This window comes from Chrysemys picta, chromosome 14 (genome assembly GCF_011386835.1).
Source record: "Chrysemys picta bellii isolate R12L10 chromosome 14, ASM1138683v2, whole genome shotgun sequence".
NCBI classification, from domain to species: domain Eukaryota; kingdom Metazoa; phylum Chordata; order Testudines; family Emydidae; genus Chrysemys; species Chrysemys picta.
Genome location: NC_088804.1, coordinates 214,308 through 237,022, shown reverse-complemented (window position 1 = coordinate 237,022; position 22,715 = coordinate 214,308). Strand labels below are relative to the sequence as shown.

General features: G+C 58.3%; 2 protein-coding genes across 4 annotated transcripts in view; one reads left to right on the top strand and one right to left on the bottom strand.

Annotated features, from left to right (window-relative positions):
* Positions 1-22,715, bottom strand: part of LOC135975714 (angiopoietin-related protein 4-like) — a 136,603-nt gene that overhangs the window by 2,173 nt on the left and 111,715 nt on the right. The window contains exons 1-2 of one of the 3 annotated variants that reach the window (XR_010592713.1): positions 3,133-3,667; positions 25-135 (exon numbers count right to left, since the gene is read on the bottom strand). Coding sequence is in view for 2 of the 3 variants with exons in the window: in XM_065567761.1 (XP_065423833.1) it covers positions 25-135; positions 5,217-5,220 (115 nt within the window). In the remaining variant the exon portion in view is untranslated. Of the gene's footprint in view, positions 1-24; positions 136-3,132; positions 3,668-5,216; positions 5,370-22,715 lie in introns of those variants that run through there. The other 2 variants (XM_065567761.1, XM_065567760.1) reach the window with 2 other exon arrangements.
* LOC112061722 (fibrinogen-like protein 1-like protein) overlaps positions 13,410-22,715 on the top strand; it is an 82,701-nt gene continuing 73,395 nt past the window's right edge. Inside the window, exon 1 of the transcript XR_010592707.1 lies at positions 13,410-13,752. The gene's annotated coding sequence lies outside the window, so the exon portion shown is untranslated. The remainder of the gene's footprint in view (positions 13,753-22,715) is intronic.

The following is a 22,715-nucleotide window of genomic DNA, read 5'->3' as shown; positions in this document are numbered from 1 at the left end:
CTCTCCGACAGGTTCTCTACTCACCCCTCTCGACCTTCTTGTGGGCCTGGGCCCCGTTGCCCTGCACGGGGGCTACGCAAAGGAGCGCCATCATGGACAGCGCAGACAGAAGCACGAGAGAGCTGGACTGGAACCCTGCAGGGGACAGAAACCACTGGACATGATACCAGGAGAGAGTTTCACAAGTGCCTAAATCCCACTAGAAGTCACTGGGATTTAGGCACTTAAGTGACTTAGCCACTCTTGAAAATGTTACCCTTAGACGCTAAGGCCAGAGTTTTCAGAGGGCTCAACTACTGGGCCAGATTTTCAGAAGAGCTCAGCGCCCAGGTAGGCACCGCAGGACATGGCTGGATGTTCAAAGGGGCTCAGCATGGGGGTGGTGGGCCCAAGTCTCTGGAGACGGGGTGAAGCCCACCATTCACCTCTCCCCCGGCCCGGCCACTGTCTCCATCTCTACAGCCGGTCCGATTAGCACACAGCTGGGACCCAGCTGCATGGTAAAAACCATTCAAAGATTGCGGCTCCGATTGCCTGGCTCCCGGGTGGGTCAGGGCCGGCTGGAGCGCTCCCTGTGGTGGGGAAGGAGCTGCTGCCTCTCTCCCCGCGCTGCACCGCTGCAAGGGGAGTGCTGCTTGAAGCAACTCCCTCTGTCCCAGCTCCCCCCGTCCACAGTCACTACCACCAGCCGGAGGGGCAGTGCCCGCTCACCCACACAGAGACAGCAGCTGGGCAGCCTCCGGCAGGGCTCTGCCCCCCTCAGATGAGTGCCAGGTGAGAGGGGCCCACAGGGCCGGCTTTAGCAAGAGCGGGGCCCGATTCCTGGGGGCGGGGCTTGCTGCAAGCCCCGCCCCCAGGACCTGAGCCGCGCCGCAGGGGGGGGGGGGGACGGGGGGACCCGAGCCGCGCCGCGGGGGGACGGGACGGGGGGACCCGCGCCGCGCCGCAGGGGGGGACGGGGACGGGGGGACCCGAGCCGCGCCGTGGGGGGACGGGGGGACCCGAGCCCCGCCGCGCCGTGGGGGGACGGGGGGACCCGAGCCCCGCCACGCCGCGGGGGGGGGAACGGGGGGACCCGAGCCCCGCCGCACCGCGGGGGGGGAACGGGGGGACCCGAGCCGCGCCGCGGGGGGACGGGACGGGGGGGACCTGAGCCGCGCCGCGGGGGGACGGGACGGGGGGACCCGAGCCCCGCCGCGCCGCGGGGGGACGGGGGGACCCGAGCCGCGCCGCGGGGGGGGGGGACGGGGGGACCCGAGCCCCGCCGCGCTGCGGGGACGGGGAGCCGAGCCGCGGGGACAGGGACGGGGGGGGGACCCGAGCCGCGGGGACAGGGACGGGGGGGGGGACACAAGCCGCGCCACGGGGACGGGGGGGGGGAACCCGAGCCGCGCCGCGGGGACGGGGGGAGGGGAGACCCGCGCCGCGGGGACGGGGGGGGGGGAGACCCGAGCCGCGCCGCGGGGACAGGGGGGGGGGAGACCCGAGCCGTGCTGCGCCGCGCCGCGGGGGGGGACGGGGGGGACCCGAGCCGCGCCGGGGAGGCTGCGCCGGGGGGGGGGGGAATCCGAGCCGCGCCGCGGAAGCCGCACCGGGGGGGATGGGGGGGACCCGAGCCGCGGGGACCAGGCCGGGCCGGAGCCGGGCCCCGGGCTGGAGCCAAGCCGGGCCAGAGCTGCTGGGGCCTGCGGGAACGCGCCGCGCGTCCCCGGAGCCCTTCTCCCGCCCCCACCCCAGCTTACCTCATGCTCCTGGCCCGCCCCTGCTTCGTCGTGCAGGGGAGGGGAGGAGGGGGAAGTGAGCTGGGGGCGGGGCGGACAGCTGCAGCGCGGGGCCCTCTTGGCGCGGGGCCCAATTCAGCCGAATCGGCTGAATCGGCCTAAAGCCGGCCCTGGGGGCCCAGGGCTGCTGTGTGCCCCACGCCAGGCATGCTGCCCCCTGCACTGCAGCCCAGCAGCCCAGAGGGGGACACGCTGCTGACACTGCAGCTGTTCTGTGGGCCCAGCTCAGGCCAGGCTTAAAGTGGGCAGAGTCGCCAGGGGCCACAGTCCTGGCCAAAAAGAGTTCAAAATGGAGCTGGGTCCCTGAGGGGTGCACTGTAAGCGCTGCCCTAGCAAGGGCATGGCCATTTATTTCAGCCGGGATTAACATAGACACCCCTCCCCCTCCCCACACATGCTTTTCCCAGGCCACCTTCAGCACTCAGCGCAGGGATTCACAATGACCTTGCCGGGATCAGCAGCCCAGAGCAATCCAGACTCTTGGCCAGAAACCGGCTCATTCACCCCCCGCCCTCCCACCCAGGTATATCTATCCCGGCCCTGGTATTACATCTTGTGTAGCTACAGCCCACAGAACGCAGAGCACTGCATATGCAGCCCCCAATGGTAAATAGGTTAAGAACCCTACAGCAGAGGCTCACGTGTGAAGTTCCAGAGGTCCCAAGTTTGATTATAGCTGCTGCCGGCCCATAACAGTTGCAAAATGGCAGCTTTTTGTGGGGTGAGTCGGGGTGGGGCGGGGCGGGGCGGGCCGGGCAGGGTGTGTGTGTGTGTGTCAAACCAGAACAGGCTAAAGCCGCACTGGAGTCCGGCACCGTGCTTTCTGTCAGCCATCATTGTATTCATGTGGTGTTGCAAAGTTAGAAAGTCCACAACTAACCCCAAAAGTGACCGTGATACAAACGTGTGTAACCCTTCTGCCCATCTAAGTTGGCAGCAACAAGGGTCGGGTTCTGTATCTAGGGGTTCCGTTTCAATAACGCAATGCAAAACCGGCTCGAGCCCCCACCCAGTGACCTGGGACAATTACATACCACCCCCTGGGTGCCTCTAAGAGGCAATACTTCCCCTCTCGCAAGCACGGAGTCTGAGTGTAACAGAAAATGTTTAATAACATGAGGTAAACGACATCAGCATTAAATTGGAAAAACACCACAAACAGGATTCATAACACAAACCCCCCCCCCCCCCCAGCAAGTTGGGCTGTGTCCTTTCCCTTGGGTTCTTGAAACCAGCAACCCAAGGATCACCAAAGTCCCAAAAGTCCAACAACCCCCCCAAAGTCTCTGTCCCTAGTCAGTGCAGCCCCAGAGTTCGGGGGGGGCACGCAGGGTGTTAAGGGGCACCTTACGTGATCCGAGGCCGACGGGGTTCCGCCGCAGCCTTCACCACGAGCCGCTCCACTCCACCAGCTGCCCCGTGAGCTGCTCCCGCCGTCCCACGAACTGCTCTGGCAGCTGCTCCACTCTGCTCACCGACCTGTGAGCAGGTCAGCTCTGCTCCACTTCAGCCGACCTTGGGCCACTCCCACAAGGCTCCGCTCTGCTCTGCTAGCTGTTCCTCCAGCCGCTCTGCTCTGCTCACCGACCTGTGAGTCGCTCAGCTCCACTCCAACCGTCCCCGCAAGGCTCCACTCTGCTAGCTGCTCCACCAGCCGCTTAGCAATATAGCTTCAGGTTCCCCCACTAGTTAACACAGCCTCAGTGATCTCAGCTCTTAATAACTTCAGCTCTTTTGTGAGTTCAGCTCATAGTAGGGGAGCCCCAGTGTAGTGCACCATTGGCCCAAAGTGAATTCAGCTCAGCAGCCTGTAACTAGACTTCTAATGGAATCAAAGTTAGCTCTGATATTCAACAGTGGAGAGAGGCACTAATGCAATTGGTGTTTCAACCCTCGGGGGGGGGGGGGGGGGGGGGGGGGGGGGGGGGGGGGGGGGGAAGGATACCATCAGATGCAAACACCTGTCCCCATTCTCTCTCTATTCACTAGGTTTTGTAACCCATGCCCCTTGTCAAGCAAGTGCTACTTAGGTAATGGTGAAGGACTCACTCAGTCCTTCTGTCAAACAACAGTTTCACTGGCCTTGATTCACAGAATCAGGGTAACAAAACTTTATTCTTCCTGTCCCAATAACAGAGAAAACTGGGGATCCCACACCAGCCAAAGTAACCACTTTGAGTTGCTGTTGTTTCATGCCAGGCGGGTGGGTGTGCCTATGCAAAGATCAGCCCCTGGAGTTCTTTTCCACACTCACCATAATTCACCACCAGATGTCAGGGTAGAGCTCATCCTGACTCTGCTTACACGTGCAAATGAATTAGAGAGAGAGAGAGAGAACACCGTGTAAACGACACACCGAAACACACTGTTGCAATGGAAACACTTTGCCCAGACATGATCCCCAGACAGATTTCATTGGAAACACCTTCTTTTTGGAGCTGCCTGGACCCCAAATTCTTCAGACAATGTCACAGCCCAAGTAACTGTGACACGCTGCCAGCAATCTCAGGTATCATAGTGAGAGGGAGGAGAGAGGCGTAACCCATGGCAGGCAAAGGGTTTAAAGCTTTAAAGGAGAAGGATTTCAGTGAGTCTGACAAGCCAGAACTACAATGTTTGGAACTGAAGTGAAATAACAATCTGGAGTCACTAATCCTTGAAAACACGCCTCCCCTTCTCCTGACGCCCCAGAGGAGCGGGGATGCTGCCAGCTAGCAGCCATTCACACACTGTAATAGTCTAAGACACAGAGGGCCTGAGTTCGACCTGTGACCTTGGAAAACTCATTACACTGCACCATACCTCAGTTTCCCCATTTTTAAAACATGGTTTATGCTAGTTTCCTTTGTGTTCTAAAGTACTTTGGCCCCAATGCCCAAAGGTACCTGGGGCAGGGCGGGAGGATTCCTGCCTAGGGTCCAGCAGAGAGCTGGGCAGGGGATCCCCGCCAGGATCCTGGTACCCCATGGCCCCGGGGGCACTCTTTACTCACCAGGAGGCACTGCCAGACTCCTAGCTAGCCAGGCTCATGCTGCAGCATGCACTTGCTGGGGGAAATGCTGCTCCGTTTCAAAGGAAAAGCAGCATGTACCTCACTGCGCCCCCATCCCTTGTGCCTCGGCCAGGCAGGGTCGGGAAAGCAGAGGATGCACCAGGGCTCCCCTCCCCCTTGTGCACCTGCCCGGGCTGAGGGGCGGCACTGAGAGGAGTGCAGGCTGCCCCTCTCTATGCGGTAGTTACTGTGTCTGTCTGGGCACGTTCCTTCCTGTGCCCGGGCACTCAGGGCACATGGTGTCCCACAGGGGCCACATAGCATGCCCTGCCACTGCACCTCCCCCACGTGCCTACACCGCCTGGGGCTCTGGTGCCCACCACCAGGCTCTGGCCCTACATCTCCAGGCTGTGTGAAATACTGGGCATTTCAATAAAACTCACCCATCCCAACGCTGCAGCTGAGCGGGCGAGTTAGCAACCTGAAGCGTCCCACTTCCACATCAGAAACCAGAGCCGGGGCTCCATGCCTTTATGGGGAAAGCGCCACTCCACACCCAGCTTATCTTGCTTTCTCAACCGCTGGCCTCAAGCCTGGCCTGTGGGCAGGGAGGAAGCCCCCTCCGGAACGTCTGCCCAGCCTTTATTTACTGCAGATACCAGATTTCTTGGGCTCCCTCCCTCCTCCCCGAGAACGCCAACGTTTCTGAAGCCGGGCAGGTGTGAGCCAGGGATTTAATTTCTCAGTGGGACTCTGCGGCATTACCGTACCATCGGCCTTCCAGACGAAGGACGCACTAAATGGAGAGGATCAAGCCAGAGGAGATGGCAGGAACGGGGGTTGTGCAGAACGCGATGGGGGTGTAACGCTTGTGCCAGGTGGTATTGGCAGTGACAAGGACGAGAATCAGGATCTCGGGGTTCCTCTTAGCATTGCAAAGCAGAACCAGCTGGAGCGCCCCTCCAGAAATCTGGGAAACTGACCAGCACGCCCCTTAACAGGCAGCTGTTCCCCCGTCGCGAGCACTGAGTCTGTGTCTAACACACGAGAACTTTTATTTAGAGGAGAAAGAAACGCAGCATGAACTGGGGAAACCACCACAAGAGTGACTCAGCAGTATGTGAACTGTGAGTGAAATGCCCACCCTACAATCCATTGGGCAGCAGTCCCTTGCCTCAGTTTCCCAGCTTGGGATGAGAGAGTCCAATGGACGAATGTCCCTTTGGCACACCCCTCCCATTTTCCCTCTGCTAGCCCTCACCCAGTTTACGGGCGCAGCTCAGCAGAGTTTGAGAGTTCAGGGGATGTTCGGGGTGGGGGTTCGCCTCCTGCCCCAGGGAGAGAAGGGGTGGGCCAGTGATGCCTCTGCCTCTGCTCTGCACCGCTGCTGCTCCATGCTGCCGTCTCTGCCTGGAGCTGCGATGCCATGCTGTGAGGGGCCTCCAGCCCGGAGTGAGTCCAGCTCTTAGTGACTTCCCTGGCTAGGGGGAACCTCCCTGCTGCTCCCCCCTGTACTGTCTTTCACCACAGCACCGGCTCTATGGTGCCCAGGCAAACCGGCTTAACAGTGTTTTCAGCTCTAGGGATCACTGAGAAGAAACCAGGACTTCCAGCTGAGTCCGGTCAGCTCTGTCTTTAAGCACTGGGCAGACCCAACGTTTTGTAGGCACCTTTCACCAAACCCACACACCCGGTGGGAACCCCTCTCCCCACCCCCCTCGGACTTTCAGTTCCATTTGGTATCACTAACCCCTGCTTAGCACGTGAGGTTACAGAGACTGAACCCCTGCTCCCACCATTGTCCCGACCGGTCACGGCCGGGTGAGGAGATACCTGAGTGGGATGGGCTGGAGCGAGACTGCGCTGCTGCTGCATCTGTCCCACAGGGAAGAGGATCAAACTGGATTCATTCAGCGACTGTCAAGGCAGCTGCTCTCTGTGTCCCAGCTCTCTGGCTGGGATACAGGGGGCAGGAACTGGTGCATTAGAGGGAACAGCTCCACGTCCGTATAGTTCTGGAAAAGAGCACCCAGGCGGTTCACCCGCATGCACGCTTCTCGACCCTGCAACCTGCCAGCACCTGGCACACGCCATCGAAATGTGCAACAAAGGACACGAGATGGGACCTGTTTATTTTGTTGCACGTGGCACCAGTTTGCTTAGTGTGATGTGCTCCAGTCTGCTCATTTGGGGACCAGGTTTTGGGACGAGGGGGAGTTTGTGCTGTCACACAAACAACGAATGAATCTCCCACATGCAATTCATGCTGCCTCCTCCCCCCCGCCCGCACACCCCGAATGCCAGCTGCAGCCGGCCCCATAAGTCTGGCTGCCCCAACAAACTGGTAAAGCAGCTTCCAGTGGATTCTGGCTGATTCTGGCTACGCATCTGTAACGAATTGGGACTGTTCTTACTGTGGTCTTTGAATGCTGACAGGGGAGTGTGGCTGGGATAGTCTGCATTGGGGGATGGAAGACTGACCGGAGAATACCTGAGCATATAACATGAGAACCCAGGAAGGGGTTAGAGGCCAGGTGACACCTTTGCCCGGGAAACTGAACAAAGGCTGTGGGAAGGGGTCGCTGAAGGGAGAGTTTCAGGAGCTGGCTGGTGGAATGGCTGGGAGGCAGACAGGGCTCTGACCTCCCAAGGGGGCTGGGGTGCCCGAGGACCCCAAGATGGACCTAACTGAGGGGGTCCTGTTTTCTGTGCCTGCGGGACCTGTCTTGAACTGTGTCCCTGTCGTCTAAATAAACCTTCTGCTTTACTGGCTGGCTGAGAGTCATGGTGAATCGCAGGAAGCCGGGGGTGCAGGGCCCTGAGTCCCCCCACACTCCGTGACAGGATCACCCCCATCAGCTGGGCGTGCTGGGCTGACCCCATGCACAACAGGGGCAGCAGCGCGGCCGCCCTCGCGCTCTGATTGTGACTCGGGATTGTGGGAGCTTCTCACCTGTCCCATGGAAACGTGGCCAAAGGCGCCAATTGTCCCTTCATCAAAATGGCGCCATCTCCCACTGCTGCCAGCGGGGCTGAGGCCTGCGCGAGGGCCGCCCCGTCCCCACGCTCTGTCTGCATGTGGCAGGCAGGCTGCCCTCCTGACGCTGGCTGCCACCTCCCGCTGGGCTCCAGGAGGCTGAAGCCGAGCCCACAGGCAGACTGGCTGAGGCCATGGTTCAGGGCCTGGACAGCGCATGGGGACTGTGAGGGGATGTCGGGGGAAGGCTGAGCGGGTTGCAGGGGGATGTGGGGGCAGGGATAGGGGGCAGGCTGAGGGGGACAGAGGGATATGGGCATGAGGGAGACAGAGTGTGCAGGGAGAACGCTGACAGGGGTAGTGGGTGTGGGGGGCAGGGAGAAGGCTGAGGGGGCCAGGGAGTGTGGGGGGCAGGGGGAAGGCTGAGGGGGGCATGGGGATGGGGCAGAGGGGAGGCTGAGGGGGTTGGAGGTGATCATGTGGGATATAAGAGCGGCTGAGGGAGGTGCAGGGCATGTGGGGGCAGGGGGCAGAAGAATGTGGGGGAAGGTTAAGGGGGCCGGGTTGTGGGGAGCCGAGGGAGGCTGAGGGGGGTACAGGGGGATGGGGACAGGAAGGAGGCTAAGGGAGGCAGGAGGGAGGCTCAGGGAGATGTGGGGGGCAGGGGAGAGGCTAGGGTTTGTGCGCAGAGGACAGTCATAGAATCATAGAATCATAGAATATCAGGGTTGGAAGGCACCTCAGGAGGTCATCTAGTCCAACTCCCTGCTCAAAGCAGGACCAATTCCCAACTAAATCATCCCAGCCAGGGCTTTGTCAAGCCGGGACTTAAAAATCTCCAAGGAAGGAGACTCCACCACCTCCCTAGGTAATGCATTTCGGTAGGGCTTAGGGGCCACAAACGAGACCAGGGCCCCCTGGTGCTAGGCGCTGTCCAAACACATGATGAGAGATTGGCCCCACCCCAGAGAGCCTACAGTCTACACAGACAAAAAGTGGGTGGGGAAACAGAGGCACGGAGAAATGAAGTGACCAAAGCTAAAGAGCAGGTCAGGAATAGAACCCAGGTGTCCTGACGCCCAGGCCTGTGCCCTCAACCAAACCTATACGGCTATCCTGAGGTCAGCACATCCTTCAAACGGGGACCTGTGCTCGGAACCAAATACAGGGCACGTTCCTTTTGGCTTCTTTCTGCTGAATAAAGGGTAGTTGTTGTTAAAGCCCTGTGGGGTTTGATTTGCTTTTACATTAGAAATGCAGATCTTGTCCACCCTTCTTTTTTCGTGGCTGGCTCTATGGGTGACGACAGAACTACTGGGTTGACGAGGTCGGTTTATTATTATTTAACGTTTCTCTCGTGGTAGTGCTGAAAGACCATTATCAGCTGGGCCCTACTTTTGCTGGGGCTGTACAGACATACCTCAAGTGTCACTCCCGTGCTATTCTGTTCTGTGCAGGTCATTATACCACGTTCACCACCACAGTATCACAGCACCTTCCAGTGGTGCATTACGCTACATGACTAACACCCATCACATATTTGTTCCCTTGTCCTCTCCCAAGGGTGAGAAGTGTGCCCGATCAAGAGGGCTTTTTAATAATACACACACACACGTTGCTGTGTGTGTATATCAGAGAAGGCGCTGTAAAGAAATGCCTTGCATTGGAGCGGATGGTGGGGCGGTTTGGGATGGTCCTTAGTGGCACCTTAGAGACTAACAGGTATATACACAGCACATGAAAAGATGGGAGTTGTCTTACCAAGTGGGAGGTCAGTCTAATGAAGTCATCTGATGAAGTGGGTTCTAGCCCACGAAAGCTTATGCCCAAATATATTTGTTAATCTCTAAGGTGCCACAAGGACTCCTTGTTGTTTTTGCTGATACAGACTAACATGGCTACCACACTGAAACCTGTCTCTTGTTATAGCGTCCTACTGTGCCAGAGAAGCAAAACTATCACCCACAGTCTGTGCCCCAGAGAACTTACAGTCCAAACAGGGTGACAGAGAAGTATACTAAGACGTGCACAGTACACTCAGTGTGATCACAGATTTGCACAGCTTTCTCACAAGTACCAAGGATATGAAACCTGAGTGATCAAGGGAGGAAGGAAGGGGGTTTTGGTCAGGCTGCTTGAAACAGGTGCATGGGGAGGAGGTCGGTTGTTCTGGTTGGCACCCATTTCACTCAAATGCCGAACACACAGTAGGGAGAAAAGCTCTCTTTGATAAATATTCAGTGGTCATGCTCCTTTGGTTTGAGGGATTAGAAAACTCCCTCTGGAGCCCACCAACAGATACAGGGAAGCTAAGACTGGGTATGTCTAAAGTGAAAAACAAGAAAGAAACAATTAAAAAAAAAAAGCCTTTTCATGCTTTCTTTATCCACCATAAAGAAGAAAAAAATAAGAGCTCAAACCCAATTGTTTAGCATGTCACCTTTAATGAGCGGAGGTGAACTTTGTTGAGATCCTAGGAACAGAGTGATGCACTGTATGATTATAGATGTGTCACGGTGTGTTTGTGTGTGAGTGCACCTTTGCTTACTCACCTATATCCACGCACATTTCAGAGGAGAGGGGAGGGGAAGGCAAAGCCGCCTCGGAAAGGTGAGCGGCGTCTGATATGGATTTTATTTGTGTGAACAGTTTGGGTGGCCGACGCTCTCTTCCTTTCAGGCAGTATTTGCTAAATTAATGAGATGTCTCTGAGATGAATCACCGTGCAGCCTGGTGGCAGTACCTGCATTGCCGGCCGGCTTTGAACATTACTAGCGCACCTTTCACAGGAGTTTTACCTTCTAATACATCAGGGCTCAATAGAGAGAGAAGAACATTACTGTTCTGAGAACTCGGCCGTGGACGGATCAGCTTTGCATGCTTGTCAGGGAGGGGAACGCGCGCACACACTCATGAGAACATTGTTCCTGCCGAGGAAATCAAGGAGCCTAACGCATCTTTAAATTCATAGGGAACAACTGGGGCTGGCGGATGGGGGGGATCATGGCAGCTCTCCCGGCCAGGGAGGTGGGGTGGCCTTCCTCTCCCAGCAGCCGGGGTTGGGCCGTGCTGCAACGTTCCCAACTCTCAGGCAGGGCTGGCTCTAATTTTTTTGCCGCCCCAAGCGAAAAAAAAGAGTGCCGCCCTCCATAGCGCCGCCATAACACACGCCCTCAGCACCGCGACGCCACCCCACCTCCGCAGAGCGCCGCGTAGCCGAACACCCCCCCCCCCCCGCGGAGCGCTGCCAAATGCCGTGCCGTCGAACCCCCCCCCACCGAGCGCCACCGAACACCCCCCCTCCCTCCGCGGAGTGCCGCGCCGTGCGGCTGAACCCTCCCACCGCCACACATATCTCCCACCGAGCGCCGCGCCGCCAAACACCCCACCGCCGAGCTGTGCTGCCAAACACCGCCCCCGCCCCCGCGGAGCGCCCCGCCGTGCCACCCCCGCCCCACGGAGCACTGCTGCCGAATCCCACCCCCCAGTGCCCCCTACACGCCCAGCCGACGAAACAAAAACAACCCACCCCACCCCCAGCGACCAAACTCCCCCCCCACAAAAAAAACTACCCACCACCCCAAGATTGGCCACCCCTTACCAGGTGCCGCCCCAAGCACGTGCTTGGTCGGCTGGTGCCTGGAGCCGGCCCTGCATTCAGGGGCTGAGTGCGAGTCCCGGGCTTTGGGCACCAACAGGAGGAGCTGCCGTGATAGTGGGAGAAGCTCCTTTGACGCCGTGATGTTCAGGGCTGGGCCTGAGGGCAGAGCTCTGTGCGAGAGCCCCGGGGCTGAGGGCACAGACCTGCCCTGCTCTCCCCGCGTGTCTGACCCCATAGCAGAGAGGGTGCCAGGGCAGGGCACGGGGGACCTCAGCAGAGGAGAGGGCGGCGGGAGGCAGAGGAGTGTTGCTGCTGGGTGCAGACAGTACCAGGCAGTGGCTGGCAGTTCCCCTGCCTTACGGGGAGGAGAGGGGAAGTGGAGTCTCCATCGGGGCAGCCAGCAGGAGCCGGGCATTACAGGCTGACTTTTCTACCTGGGATGCTCACACCCGTTGGCCGGGGAGTCAAAAGCCGGATGTAAAAACATGCTCTGATTTGTTTTCTTTTTAGAAGAAGGAACCCACCAGCCTCACTGTTCCTTCTCCCCGCTCTGGTGAATACTGGGTCAGCCGCACGGACAAGCCAGTCTGGTGCCTTGCTTCAGGGCTCAGTTTCTTCTTCAGCTGAGGAGAAAGGAACCATGGAACAACAACATAACGTCACAGTCCCGTTCCCCACCTGTCCTGTGGGGTCTTCTGGCCTTTAGAGCTACTGGTCAGGGCCTCCCCCAGTCTGCGGGGGGCCACAGGGCCTGCTGGCCTCCTCGCAGCCTCTGCTGAGGCTACAGGACAGAGGCCTCTTCAGTTTGCAGAAAGAAAGAAATCTCTGGGGTGAGCACACAGCAGATGTCTGTTTTCCCAGGGCCAGATGCTGCCACCTTGTCACTGGAAGGGCCCGTGTGACCTCTGACCACAGATGAGGGAGGACGCCCAGCCTGGCTAGACAGATTCCTTCGTGCCATGGCTGGGGACAGAAGCCTGCAGCCAAAGCTCACACTGCAGGAAACAACCTGCAGAGGCCTTTCATCTCCCCAGGGTCAGACGTCACCACTACGAGAATGTGAGCGCCGGAGCACTGGGGGAGCTGGCCTGAGATGGCATCCCAGGGCACAACCACCGGTGTCAAGTCCATTCTGATTCCACGCTCAGCAAAGATGCAGGGAGCTATGCGGTCAGGAGAGGCGCTGGTCAGAATTTGCCAGTGGAACTGTTTTTCCATCAGAAATTGCCAGCTTGTCAAAATCCAAACGTTTCGTGGGAACACGTCGATTTGGACAAACCTTCAGACAGAAAGCAGGCAGGTTTCGCACGGAAAACTGCTTGGCTCCCTGCCAGCTCGCCCGCCTGCCCACCTGCTTGACAGGCTGATGGGGGGCTGGGCTTCCAGGCTGCTGAGAGAAGCCCTGGCTCCCAAGATCCCAGAGTCCGCGAAACCCTCTCCTCGCAGGGGTAATGTTCTGGTTACTGCACAGCTCTAGGAGGAGGGGAGGTATCCGATGCCCCACAAGCCACCAATCCTCCCTGCCAAGGTCCCAGTAACTACGACAGCCTGTGAGAACATCCTAACCTTTAGGGCACTTTCCCTGCCAGGTGAAAGGGTGCGAGCTGGACCCCTCCCTGCCACCAGAGTCCAGCACTGCCGAGAAAGCCAAGTGTGGACTAAACTAAGCCCCTGGTTAACCCTTTCCCAGAGGAATCCAGAAGCCACTGATAATTGCAGGCTACATGGTGACCTCTCTCTCAGGTCACTCCCGCATCCTGGAATAGGGGTCGGTGAGTCCTGGACGAACGCCGTTCAGCTGGGAACATGCTTCCCCTTCTCGTGCCGAGGACTACATGAGATGGGTGTAGTGGGCACTCCCGATAAAGGGGACAGTGTGACAGCTGCCTTTCAAATAGGCCCCAGGCATGGGGGGGGCCACAGCACCCAATTCCTCTGCCCCCCCAACTTTCTTCGCTGCTTTAACATACAACCTGCTCTGCTGGCACCTCTGACTCTTGAAAGCCCTAAAGCTCCCGGGGAGCAGGCTGTGCCCTGCCCTGCCCTGGCTGCCCCGGGTGTTACCTCGGAGGGAATCGTTCCAGATTCCAATGGGTGGCAGGTCCAGGGAAGAGCCTTATCTGGGGGGAGGCTGTACCAGACCCGCCCGACCCAGGCAGGCTCCCAGGTACTCTCTGCTCGGGGCTGATAAGGCTCCTTAGCAGTTTCTCTCCAAACAAATTCCAGTTCAAGACACCTGAGAGCTCCACAGCAGGGCAGCATCCCCAGAGCGCAGCAGGGCGGGGGTTAGGGGGAGCAGTCGGTAGCAGCACCTGCCCCTCGTACGGCAGGAGCGAGAAGTGCCAGCCTCTCTGCACAGAGCAGCAGCGTTCAGCCTGGGCCAGATGTGCTGCGGTGATGGGTAAGAGCGGGCTCGGAGAGCCAGAGGGTCTGTGGGGCAGCGCTGGGCCCTTCTGCTCCGCACTAGGGCCGGGTGGGCGTGTTCAGCTGGGATTGGAACCCACCAGCACTTGTGGGTGCGAATGTGGGGCTGGAACGCAACGTGGGGCGCTCCCACCTCGCCCAGGGGTGACTAGGGGGAAGGGCAGAGAGACACCTGGGCTGAGACCCCAGCTCCAGGGAGACAGACACCCCGGCCCAGCTGGGTTAAATTGCCCAGCTGTGTGACAGCCCCCCCATCCCCGAAGGGTTCCCCCCCCGGTATGGCACAGCAGGGTAATGTGCGTATTGAACGGCAGGAGAGACTGGCTGGGAGAGGCTTTTGGGGATGGAGGAAGCAGCACTAAGGTACATGCCAACCTCCCTACAGAGGAGGGGCCGTGCCCCGCAGGTGTGGGGCAGGGAGCTGGGACACTGCGCGGTGGGTCATTGTCTGGCCCAGGCCCTTCCTAGCCGGAGGCCGAGGCATTTTCTTCAGGTCACCTTCCGCTGCAGCTTGGCCACGGGCCCCCATAGCCACTAGCCCAGCCAGGGATCCCAAGTGGGGATTGTCACGGCTGACTCCTCCCTGCCGCCAGCAGCTCTTCACTGCCAGGGAATTCCTGAAATCCTGTGTGTCCCTCCCCCACCCACCTCCTGGGGCTGTGAGTGCCCCCCCGGACAGCCCCCCCCCTCCCCCCCCGAGCTCTGAGTGCCCATGGCCAGTCCCTCCCCTCAGACGCTCCCACACCTCCTGGGGCTGCGAGTTCTCCCCCCGGACAGTCCCTCCCCTCAGCCCCCCCCACTTCCTGGGGCTCTGAGTGCCCTCAGCCAGTCCCCTCCCACACCCCGGGGCTGAGTGACCTTGGCCAACCCCCGTCCCTTCAGGAGGAACTCCCAGTATCCACCCAGCCCCCACACCTCAGGGTTCCCCTCCCTGCGGCTCTGTGGCCATACCCCCACCAGGGCCGGCTTTAGGCCAATTCAACCAATTCCCCTGAATCGGGCCCAGGGCCCAAGCCCCGGTACGGTGTACCGGGAAGAGCCGGTGTGCTGTACCAGGGTGGCCCGGCTTCCCCAGGGGGCAATTTAAAGGACCTAGGGCTCCCAGCAGGGGCCGGAGCCCCAGGCCCTTTAAATTGCCACCAGACCCCCACTGCTGGAGCCCTGGGGTAGGGCTGCGGGGCTCTGGGGGCTATTTAAAAAGTCCGGGGCTCCCGCTGCCTCTACCGCCCCGGCCCTTTAAATAGTCACTGGAGCCCCGCTGCTTCCCCAGAGCTCCCGCGGCTATTTAAAGGGCCGGGGTGGTAGAAGCAGGGGAGCCCTGGGCCCTTTAAATAGCCCCCAGAGCCCTGGGATAGCGGGGGGCTCGGGGGCTATTTAAAGGGCCGGGGCTTCAGCTGCCTCTGCTGCACCCCGTACCCGCACCAGCCCCGCACCCCCTGCCCTGCCCGCAGCCAGCCCCGTCTCCAGCCAGCCCTGCACCCCCTGTCCGCAGCCAGCCCCTGCTGCACCCCTGCCCTACCTCCAGCCCCGCCCGCCCTGTTCTGCCCGCACCAGCCCCGCCCCCCTGCCCTGTCTCCAGGCAACCCCTGCCGCACCCCCTGCGGCCCTGCCCAAAGCCAGCCAGCCCCACACACCCCTGTCTCCAGCCAGCCCCACACCCCTTGCCCTGCCTGCAGCCAGACCCTACCTCCAGTGAGCCCCTGCCCTGCCTCCAGCCAGCCCCATGTCCACTGGTGCCCTGCAGTTCCCAGGGTAGTAACCCTGCACACCTGCTTTAATGAGGGGGGCAGGGAGCAGCTGGGACCCACACATGTGCACACCACTAGGGTGACCAGACAGCAAGTGTGAAAAATCGGGACAGGGGGTGGGGGATAATAGGATCCTATAAGAAAAAGACCCAAAAATCGGGACTGTCCCTATAAAATCAGGACATCTGGTCACCCTAGCACACCCCCAGGGAATGGCGGGGACCCACACATGTGAAATGGAGCTCATTAATAACCGATCAACAGCATATATGATGCAATGTACATAATATATAATTTTATTATTTATATAGTTATGAAAAGTAAATAATACATGGAAGAAATGAAAGGCTTTTTTTTACATTGTTTTTTTTGTTAGTCATCCCTGCCGGGGCCCCGCCAAAAATGTTCGAATTGGGCCCCGCCCTTCCTAAAGCCGGCCCTGCTGGAGAGAACAGGAGGATTCAGTCAGCAGGGGCTGCCGATCCGTCCCATTCACCAGGGCTGCCATCCTGCGGCTTCAGCATTAGTGGCTGGGGTGACTTGGGGAAAGGTCTCAACCTCCCCACATGCCACTTCACTGTTGCTAGAATCCCTCCTGCCCCCCCGCTACAGTCCCCTCCCTACCCAACCTGGGTGGGGCTGGAGGAGAGGGGTCTGAGAACTTGAGCTGTGGATTGGAGGTGGAACAGCTGTCAGGGGCACTGAGGGGGAAGTGGCAGGAGCTCCCCGTACAAGGAGGGGGGTTGCCACTGGAGGTCACTAGGAAGGACAACAAGACTCCAAACTGGGGTTCCGGAGGGGGAATCCATCCCTCAGAGGTGGGCAGGGGCTGGGTGGAAATGCTGCTGGTTCCAGGGGCCGTTAATCCCCCCTGATTCCTCGGAGGCGTCTGAGTCTCAGACAGGTTCTCGTTCCCTTGCAGCAGGAGGACGTCACGGCCAATGTGATGCGCCAGCTCCGTATCATGCGGCACTTGCGCCAGGTGCCCGAGGCGCTGCAGGGCCTGTGCCTCTGAGGCCACCAGCAACTCCCGCTCTCTGCTGCAGGTACTGCTCTGACTCTCTGTAAATGGGGAGCTAGTGGAAGGGGAAATGGAGCCCCCTGGCACTCACAGAAACCCTCTCCCCTCTCTATGGAGCAGGGTCCTTTCCTCTGCCCCCAAATTCCTTCATCTGGGACAGGAGCTCTTTCCCTCACACCCATTCCCCTCCCCCCTTTCCTTGATATACCCCCATCCCATTCCCCCTGCGCCCAGGCAGAGCTCTGCCTGCCCCATATGGTGCAGAAAGGCCGTTGTGTCAGGGCCCCACCCCTAGCCCCACTGAAGCTCGGAAATCTCCACTTTTGAGGAGGTGGGGGTGGGACAGAGGCTCAGGGCTAGCTTCACCTCCTGCCCTTTATTCTCCCCTTGGCCCATCTATGGGGTCTCTGGGTGTGAAATGAATCGGAGCCTCATTCCCAGCTGTCTGCCAGGCCCTGGGATCTGGCACAGCCTCCCAGACGGGCACAGCCTGCAGCTGAGCCACGTCAGGGAGCAGTGGGGACAGGTCACCTCGTCCCATCCAAGCAAGCAATGCTGGGGGTCAGAGAGGCTTAGATGGGAGACCCTGCTCTCTCATGGAGGTAGGAGCCATTTACTCCTTGGGGCGTGTGGGTCTCTTGGGGGAGAAATGGGATCCTCGATGCACAGCCTGGCTGAGAGCTTCCCCTGTCCCTGACTCCCAGCTCTGGGAGAGAGACGCCTCCATTATCGTGCCACCCTGGTTTTGTTCCTAAGAAGAGGCTCCCCAGAGACATCCTCGAACCTGGACTCCTGAGAGCGTTTCCAGTAGGAGGCTCCGGCCCCTCGGGCATAAAGAGAGCATCAGGTAGTCTCGTTCACATGGCATCTCCGGTCTCCAGCTCCACTTCCCGCAGCAGGGCAAACAAAGCCATCAGCTCCCAGAATCCCAACTCTTTGACCCCCTTCCGCTCAGCAGTGGGGTTTCTCCAGCTCCCTCACCACACCTGTCAGCCTCTGATGATGAAGGGCCTGAATGTCAGAGTCACCAGAACGAGCAAACTCCAGTTCCAGGCAGAGGAGCCTGTGCGTACTCAGCCCCTCTGGACGCCAGGTGTGAAATGGGGAGCAAGGACCCCAGCCCAGTAACAGGAGGAGTGGGCAGAGCAGGCCTGTAACAGGGTGCTTTCCCCTGGGCTGCACAGCCTGGGGCTTAGCCAAGCTGATTACAGAATGAGCCCGAACTGAGAGGCACCCTATCCGCCCCCATAAAGAGCCAGACTTCGGTGGTGATACAGCCCAGCTGGGGTAGCAACAGGATTGAGAACGAGGTAGGAAGTTCAGAGCAGCAAGGAAAGCCTGGAGGGAAAAGTGCAGCAAAGAGAAAGGTGCAGAGCTAGCTGTTGGGTCCAGGGCCCTGAGCTGCTATCAATGTCAGGGTGGGACTGGGTTCCCCTACCGGCCCCAGAGGAGGCGACGTACACGCACCTGGAGAGGGTTCCCAAGCCCAGCAAGGGGGCTACAGGCTGAGCAAGTGCCCCAGCGATGGCAGAAGGACTTCTGTCTGTGGAAAGACCTCTTCGGACTTTTAGTGTGAGGCAAGCTGGGCCCCAGAAGGGTGGACTAAAGGTGGTGACCTGGCCGGAGTTACCAGACAGAGAAACTACCGTGGTGCTGGAGCGACCATGGATGGGGGACGCTAGCCCAGCGAGAGGGCTGTGATGCCATGCCTGGCCGCCGGGGGGCACCTAACGATGAGTAGATTCATTTATGATTGGCATAGTCGGCAGGATTGAGTTCCCCCTGTGATCCGTGAGGGAAGTCTTGGTTGGTGAAGGAATCATAGAATATCAGGGTTGGAAGGCACCTCCAGAGGTCATCTAGTCCAACCCCCTGCTCAAAGCAGAACCAATCCCCAGACAGTTTTTTGCCGCGATCCCTAAATGGCCCCCTCAAGGATTGAGCTCACAACCCTGGGTTTAGCAGGCCAATGCTCAAACCACTGAGCTATCCCTCCCCCAAGCAGGTGTATCAAGGGACCAAACTAGTCGCTGGATTTCCCACTTCAGTTCCAGGGACTGGCTAAGCAGATCTAGGGGTTTCTCCAGCAGCTCCTAGAAAACCAACAGATGCAGAAGGAAGTGCAGGTGGAGCTACAGACGCAGCAGCAGCAATATCTGTGAGAGATCCTGCAAAGGGAAATCAACCCAGGGTCTGCTATGCCCATGGACAAAAAGAGCAGAGAAGGAGAGCATGCCTGGGCTGTGCTGAGAAGGTTAGCCCAGGGGGAAGGGCATGAGAAAGTGTACAAGCGTGGCCTAATGCCAAGATGGGAGCAAGAGTTCTTTGGTTTGGGGCCAGAGAAGCAGGCCATATCAACAGACACGGCCTGCTTAGGAAATTGCTGAGTGGCTGAACGAGGGGCCAGGGCCCTAAGAAGTTAGAAAGAAAGGAGAAGGTGTCCTCTGACACAAACCCCCATGAGGCAGGCAAGGTGGAGGTGGCTGGGGTGGCCATGGACCTTGCAGACCCTCCACCAACACACCCTGTCGGGTGCTGCAGGGAGATGATTGGCCCAGAGATGAAGCAGACTGGAGGAGGGACAAACACAAGGGTGGAGCAGTCCATGGTGGGTTCTCAGACCCTGACCGAAAAGGTTTTGGCAGATGCAGCGGCAGTAGCAAAAAGGCAACAGAAGACGCTAAAGGCTTCAGAAGAGGCTCTGCAAGCAGCTGTTCATGAGACTGAGTGGCTGCAGGAAGAGCGTGGGGATACTGCAGAAGAGAAGGTTTGCCCCGAGCGAGCTGGCAGTGGAGCTGCAGACACTGCGCACAGGCTGTACAAGAGCGCAGCCGGTGACAGCGATGAGATGAGGAGGGATGAAGCTTGGAGAAGAATAGAACTTGCCCCCGCGTGGGCCAGTTTCTAAGGAGGAGGGTATATAACGGGGGGCTTGGCCTGTGGGCTATAAAGCCTGGAGCTAGGCCAAATGGATTACAGAGTGAGCTCCAGCTGAGGGGAAACCAGGGGAAACCGCAACAAAGGTACAGGAGCAGGCCTAGCTGTTCGGCACAGGGCCTTGGGGCAGAACCTACAATCCAGGGTAGGACTGGTTCTCCCACGGTCTCTAAGGAAGGGGATGTACAGGGCCATGTACAGGGCCAGCAAGGGCAGGCCGAGCCAAAGTCAGGCTGAGGAGTGAGGAGATCAGGGAACGGGTTGTTTGCAGTCCTGCCACTGAGCGGTAACGTGATCCTGGCCGGGTCACTCTCCCACCTGGTGCCTCACTTTCTCTATCTTTGAAATGGGGATCATCCCGACCCACATTAAGAAAGGGTTTGATCCTCTGCTCTTGCTTCCCAAATCCCTGCCCTCCTTCCCCACACAGGCCTCTGCTCTGTTGCTCAAACTCCCATGCACGTGTTAGTGCCTGTGTCACCCCCGCAACTACAAGGTCTCATGTACAGTCTCCTGCCAGCAAACTGAAGCTGCCACTAGATCCAGAATAGGAATCGCAGTTCCTGTGCGCTGCCCTGAATGGAGTCTAGACCCTGGGCATGGGGAAGGCCAACGCTCACATCCAGGTAGATCATCAACCTACTCCTCTGTCCCAGGAGCAGGAAGGCCTCTGGTTCGTGCTCCCTTCGGTAGCTGGAGCTGCTGAGTTGTCGGTGCGGTGGGCAGAGATGGGAACAGGCCATAGGATGAATCAAGTGTCAGGGGGAGACTCCCCGTGTGTGGGAGATGATGTTGCCCCTCTGTTGGGAATCCCTTCCTTGCAGATGCTGGGCTTTGGGTGCTGGACTCTGCCAGGAAGCCCAGCTCCCATGCCTAGCAGCTTGGCTGTTCCCTACACTGCTGTGCACCAGGCCCTCTGCAGAGAGCTGCTCTGGGCAAGGACTACAGAGCCTGCTGTCATCCTGGCAGGTGTCGCCCCAGGTTCCATAATCCTGACCCCTGGTCTCCCTCCGCTGGCAGGCTCTGAGCAAGGCCTGCCCAGAGAACATGGATGACGAGCTCTCGATCCTGCTGACAGCACTCCCCAGCACAGACAAACTCCAGCACATCTTGGAGGTGAGCAGAATGGGGTGGGGCCGCAGGGGTTTTACCTTAGCCCTGGGGACTCCTAGAAAGAAGAGACTGGAAAATCCATGTTTCTATTGGATCCTTCCGACTATGCATTCGTGATATAAACTCACTGGGTGACCTTGGGGTAACTCACTTCCCCCTCACGGCATCAGTCTTCTCCACTATCAAATCTACACTGGGGAAGAAGGACAGAAGCTCCGACAACCACCTTCACCTCTGGGTGTCTGGTCCTGGGAGCCGAAACCAACTGGACTATCTGCCCCATCTCTTAAACTGACATGTCTTTCCCTCCTAGGACCTTGTCCTTAGTGCTCAGCCTGGCCCCTTCCCAGCTTGTCCCTGACCTTTAAAGGACTCTCCAAGCCCCTCCCATGCCTGCTTCCCTTGGGGTCTCTCTCCTGGCTGAGCACAGGCTGCCCTTCTATCTCTCAGCAGGCCTGGGTCCTAATCACAGGCTGTGTCTTGTCACGTGACCCCCACACTTATTCCCTTCACCCTAGGAAGATGCATCACCTGGGCCAGGTGCAGTTGAGCTCCAACCCCTTTCCTGGCCATCTCACCCAGGGACAGGTTGAAACTGGTAACCTGTGGGTAACAGTAACTCTTTGCTCGCAAAGGTGCTGAAGACACAATGGAAGAGGAAATCCTTTGGCCTGGATTGAAATTATTCTGACTGAAAGTGAATGAGAGAAAATAGGTCCAGTGTTCTCTTCCTAGAAGCAGAAAATGTAGCGATTGATAGAGGTTCAGGTCAGAAAGGACCATTCTGTGCATCTAGTCGCCCCTCCTGTATAACTCAGGGCGTAGAATGTGACCAAGTGGTTCCTTCAGCCAACCATAGCATGGGACTGAGCCAGAGCACGTCTTTTGGAACGACATCCACATCCAGGAGAGCCAGCTGGCTACCAGAAACTCTCTTCTGCAGTGACGTGGGGTTAAGGGACATGGCGGAAAAGACATGGAGGCTGTGACTAAACTTAGAGCAGGGTGGGAAACGGAGACGCAGTTGGGACCTGTCTACACTACAGGTCTGTCGTGCGTTTGTAATCTGCTGACCCCCACATGTTGTTCAGAGCCTATGGACAACACAGCTCCTAAAGGTACGTTTGTTCTGTGCTTATCCCCTATGTACCAGCAGGGCTGGACGGCATTTCTCCCAATGCAAGGTCCTATGCGTGGCAACAAGGCACGCGGCCACACCTCCAGAATGGGGACGTGTATCCAGGAAAGCAGTGACTCTGAAAAGGATTTAGGGGCCAGAGTGGAGAAGCCACTCAACATGAGCTCCCAGTGTGATGCTGTGGTGACCAGGGCTAAAGCCATCATTAGACGAAGGAGCTGAGCCGTGAGTAGGATAGGGAGGTGACACAGCAGCAGTGAGACTGCTATTGGAATACTGCCTCCAGTCTTGGTGTCCTCCTTTGAAAAAGATGGTCCTAGAAATTGGAGCTGGGGCAGCAAAGAGCCACCAAATGTTCTGAGGGCTGGAGAAAAATGCCTTCTAGTGAGCTATTGAAAGAGCTCAACCTGTTTAGCTTATCAAAAGAAGATTGAAAGGTGACTTCACTGAAGTGTTGAAATGCCTTAATGGAGAGAAAATATTGGGTATTAAAGGGCTCTCTAATCGAGCAGAGAAAGGCAGAGCAAGACCCAATGGCTGGAAGGTGAAAAGAGACAAATTCCTATGACAAATAAGGCACAAATATTCAACAGCGAGGATGATTGAACCCAGGAAGAAGCTACCATGGAAAGTGGTGGATTCTCCATCTCTTGATGTCATTTAATAAAGACTAGATGCCTTTCCGGAATGTGTTTGCCCCAAAAGTAGCTATTGTGGTAGACAGGAGGCCTGTGATATGCAGGGGATCAGATTAGATGCTCTAACGGTCTCTGCTGCCCATAAAGTCTACTCATTTCTGAGAAACCGAGTGTAGCATTGGGAGAGCCTCTGTTTTTTAAACAATCAGTTTGTCAGCACCTGCAGGACAATTTGGTTCTTAGGACTAGTGAGCATGGACTTGTCAAGAACAAATCATTCCAGACCAATCCTACCTCCTTCTTTGGCAGGGTTAGGGGCCTAGTGGAGGTGGGTAAACAGTAGAT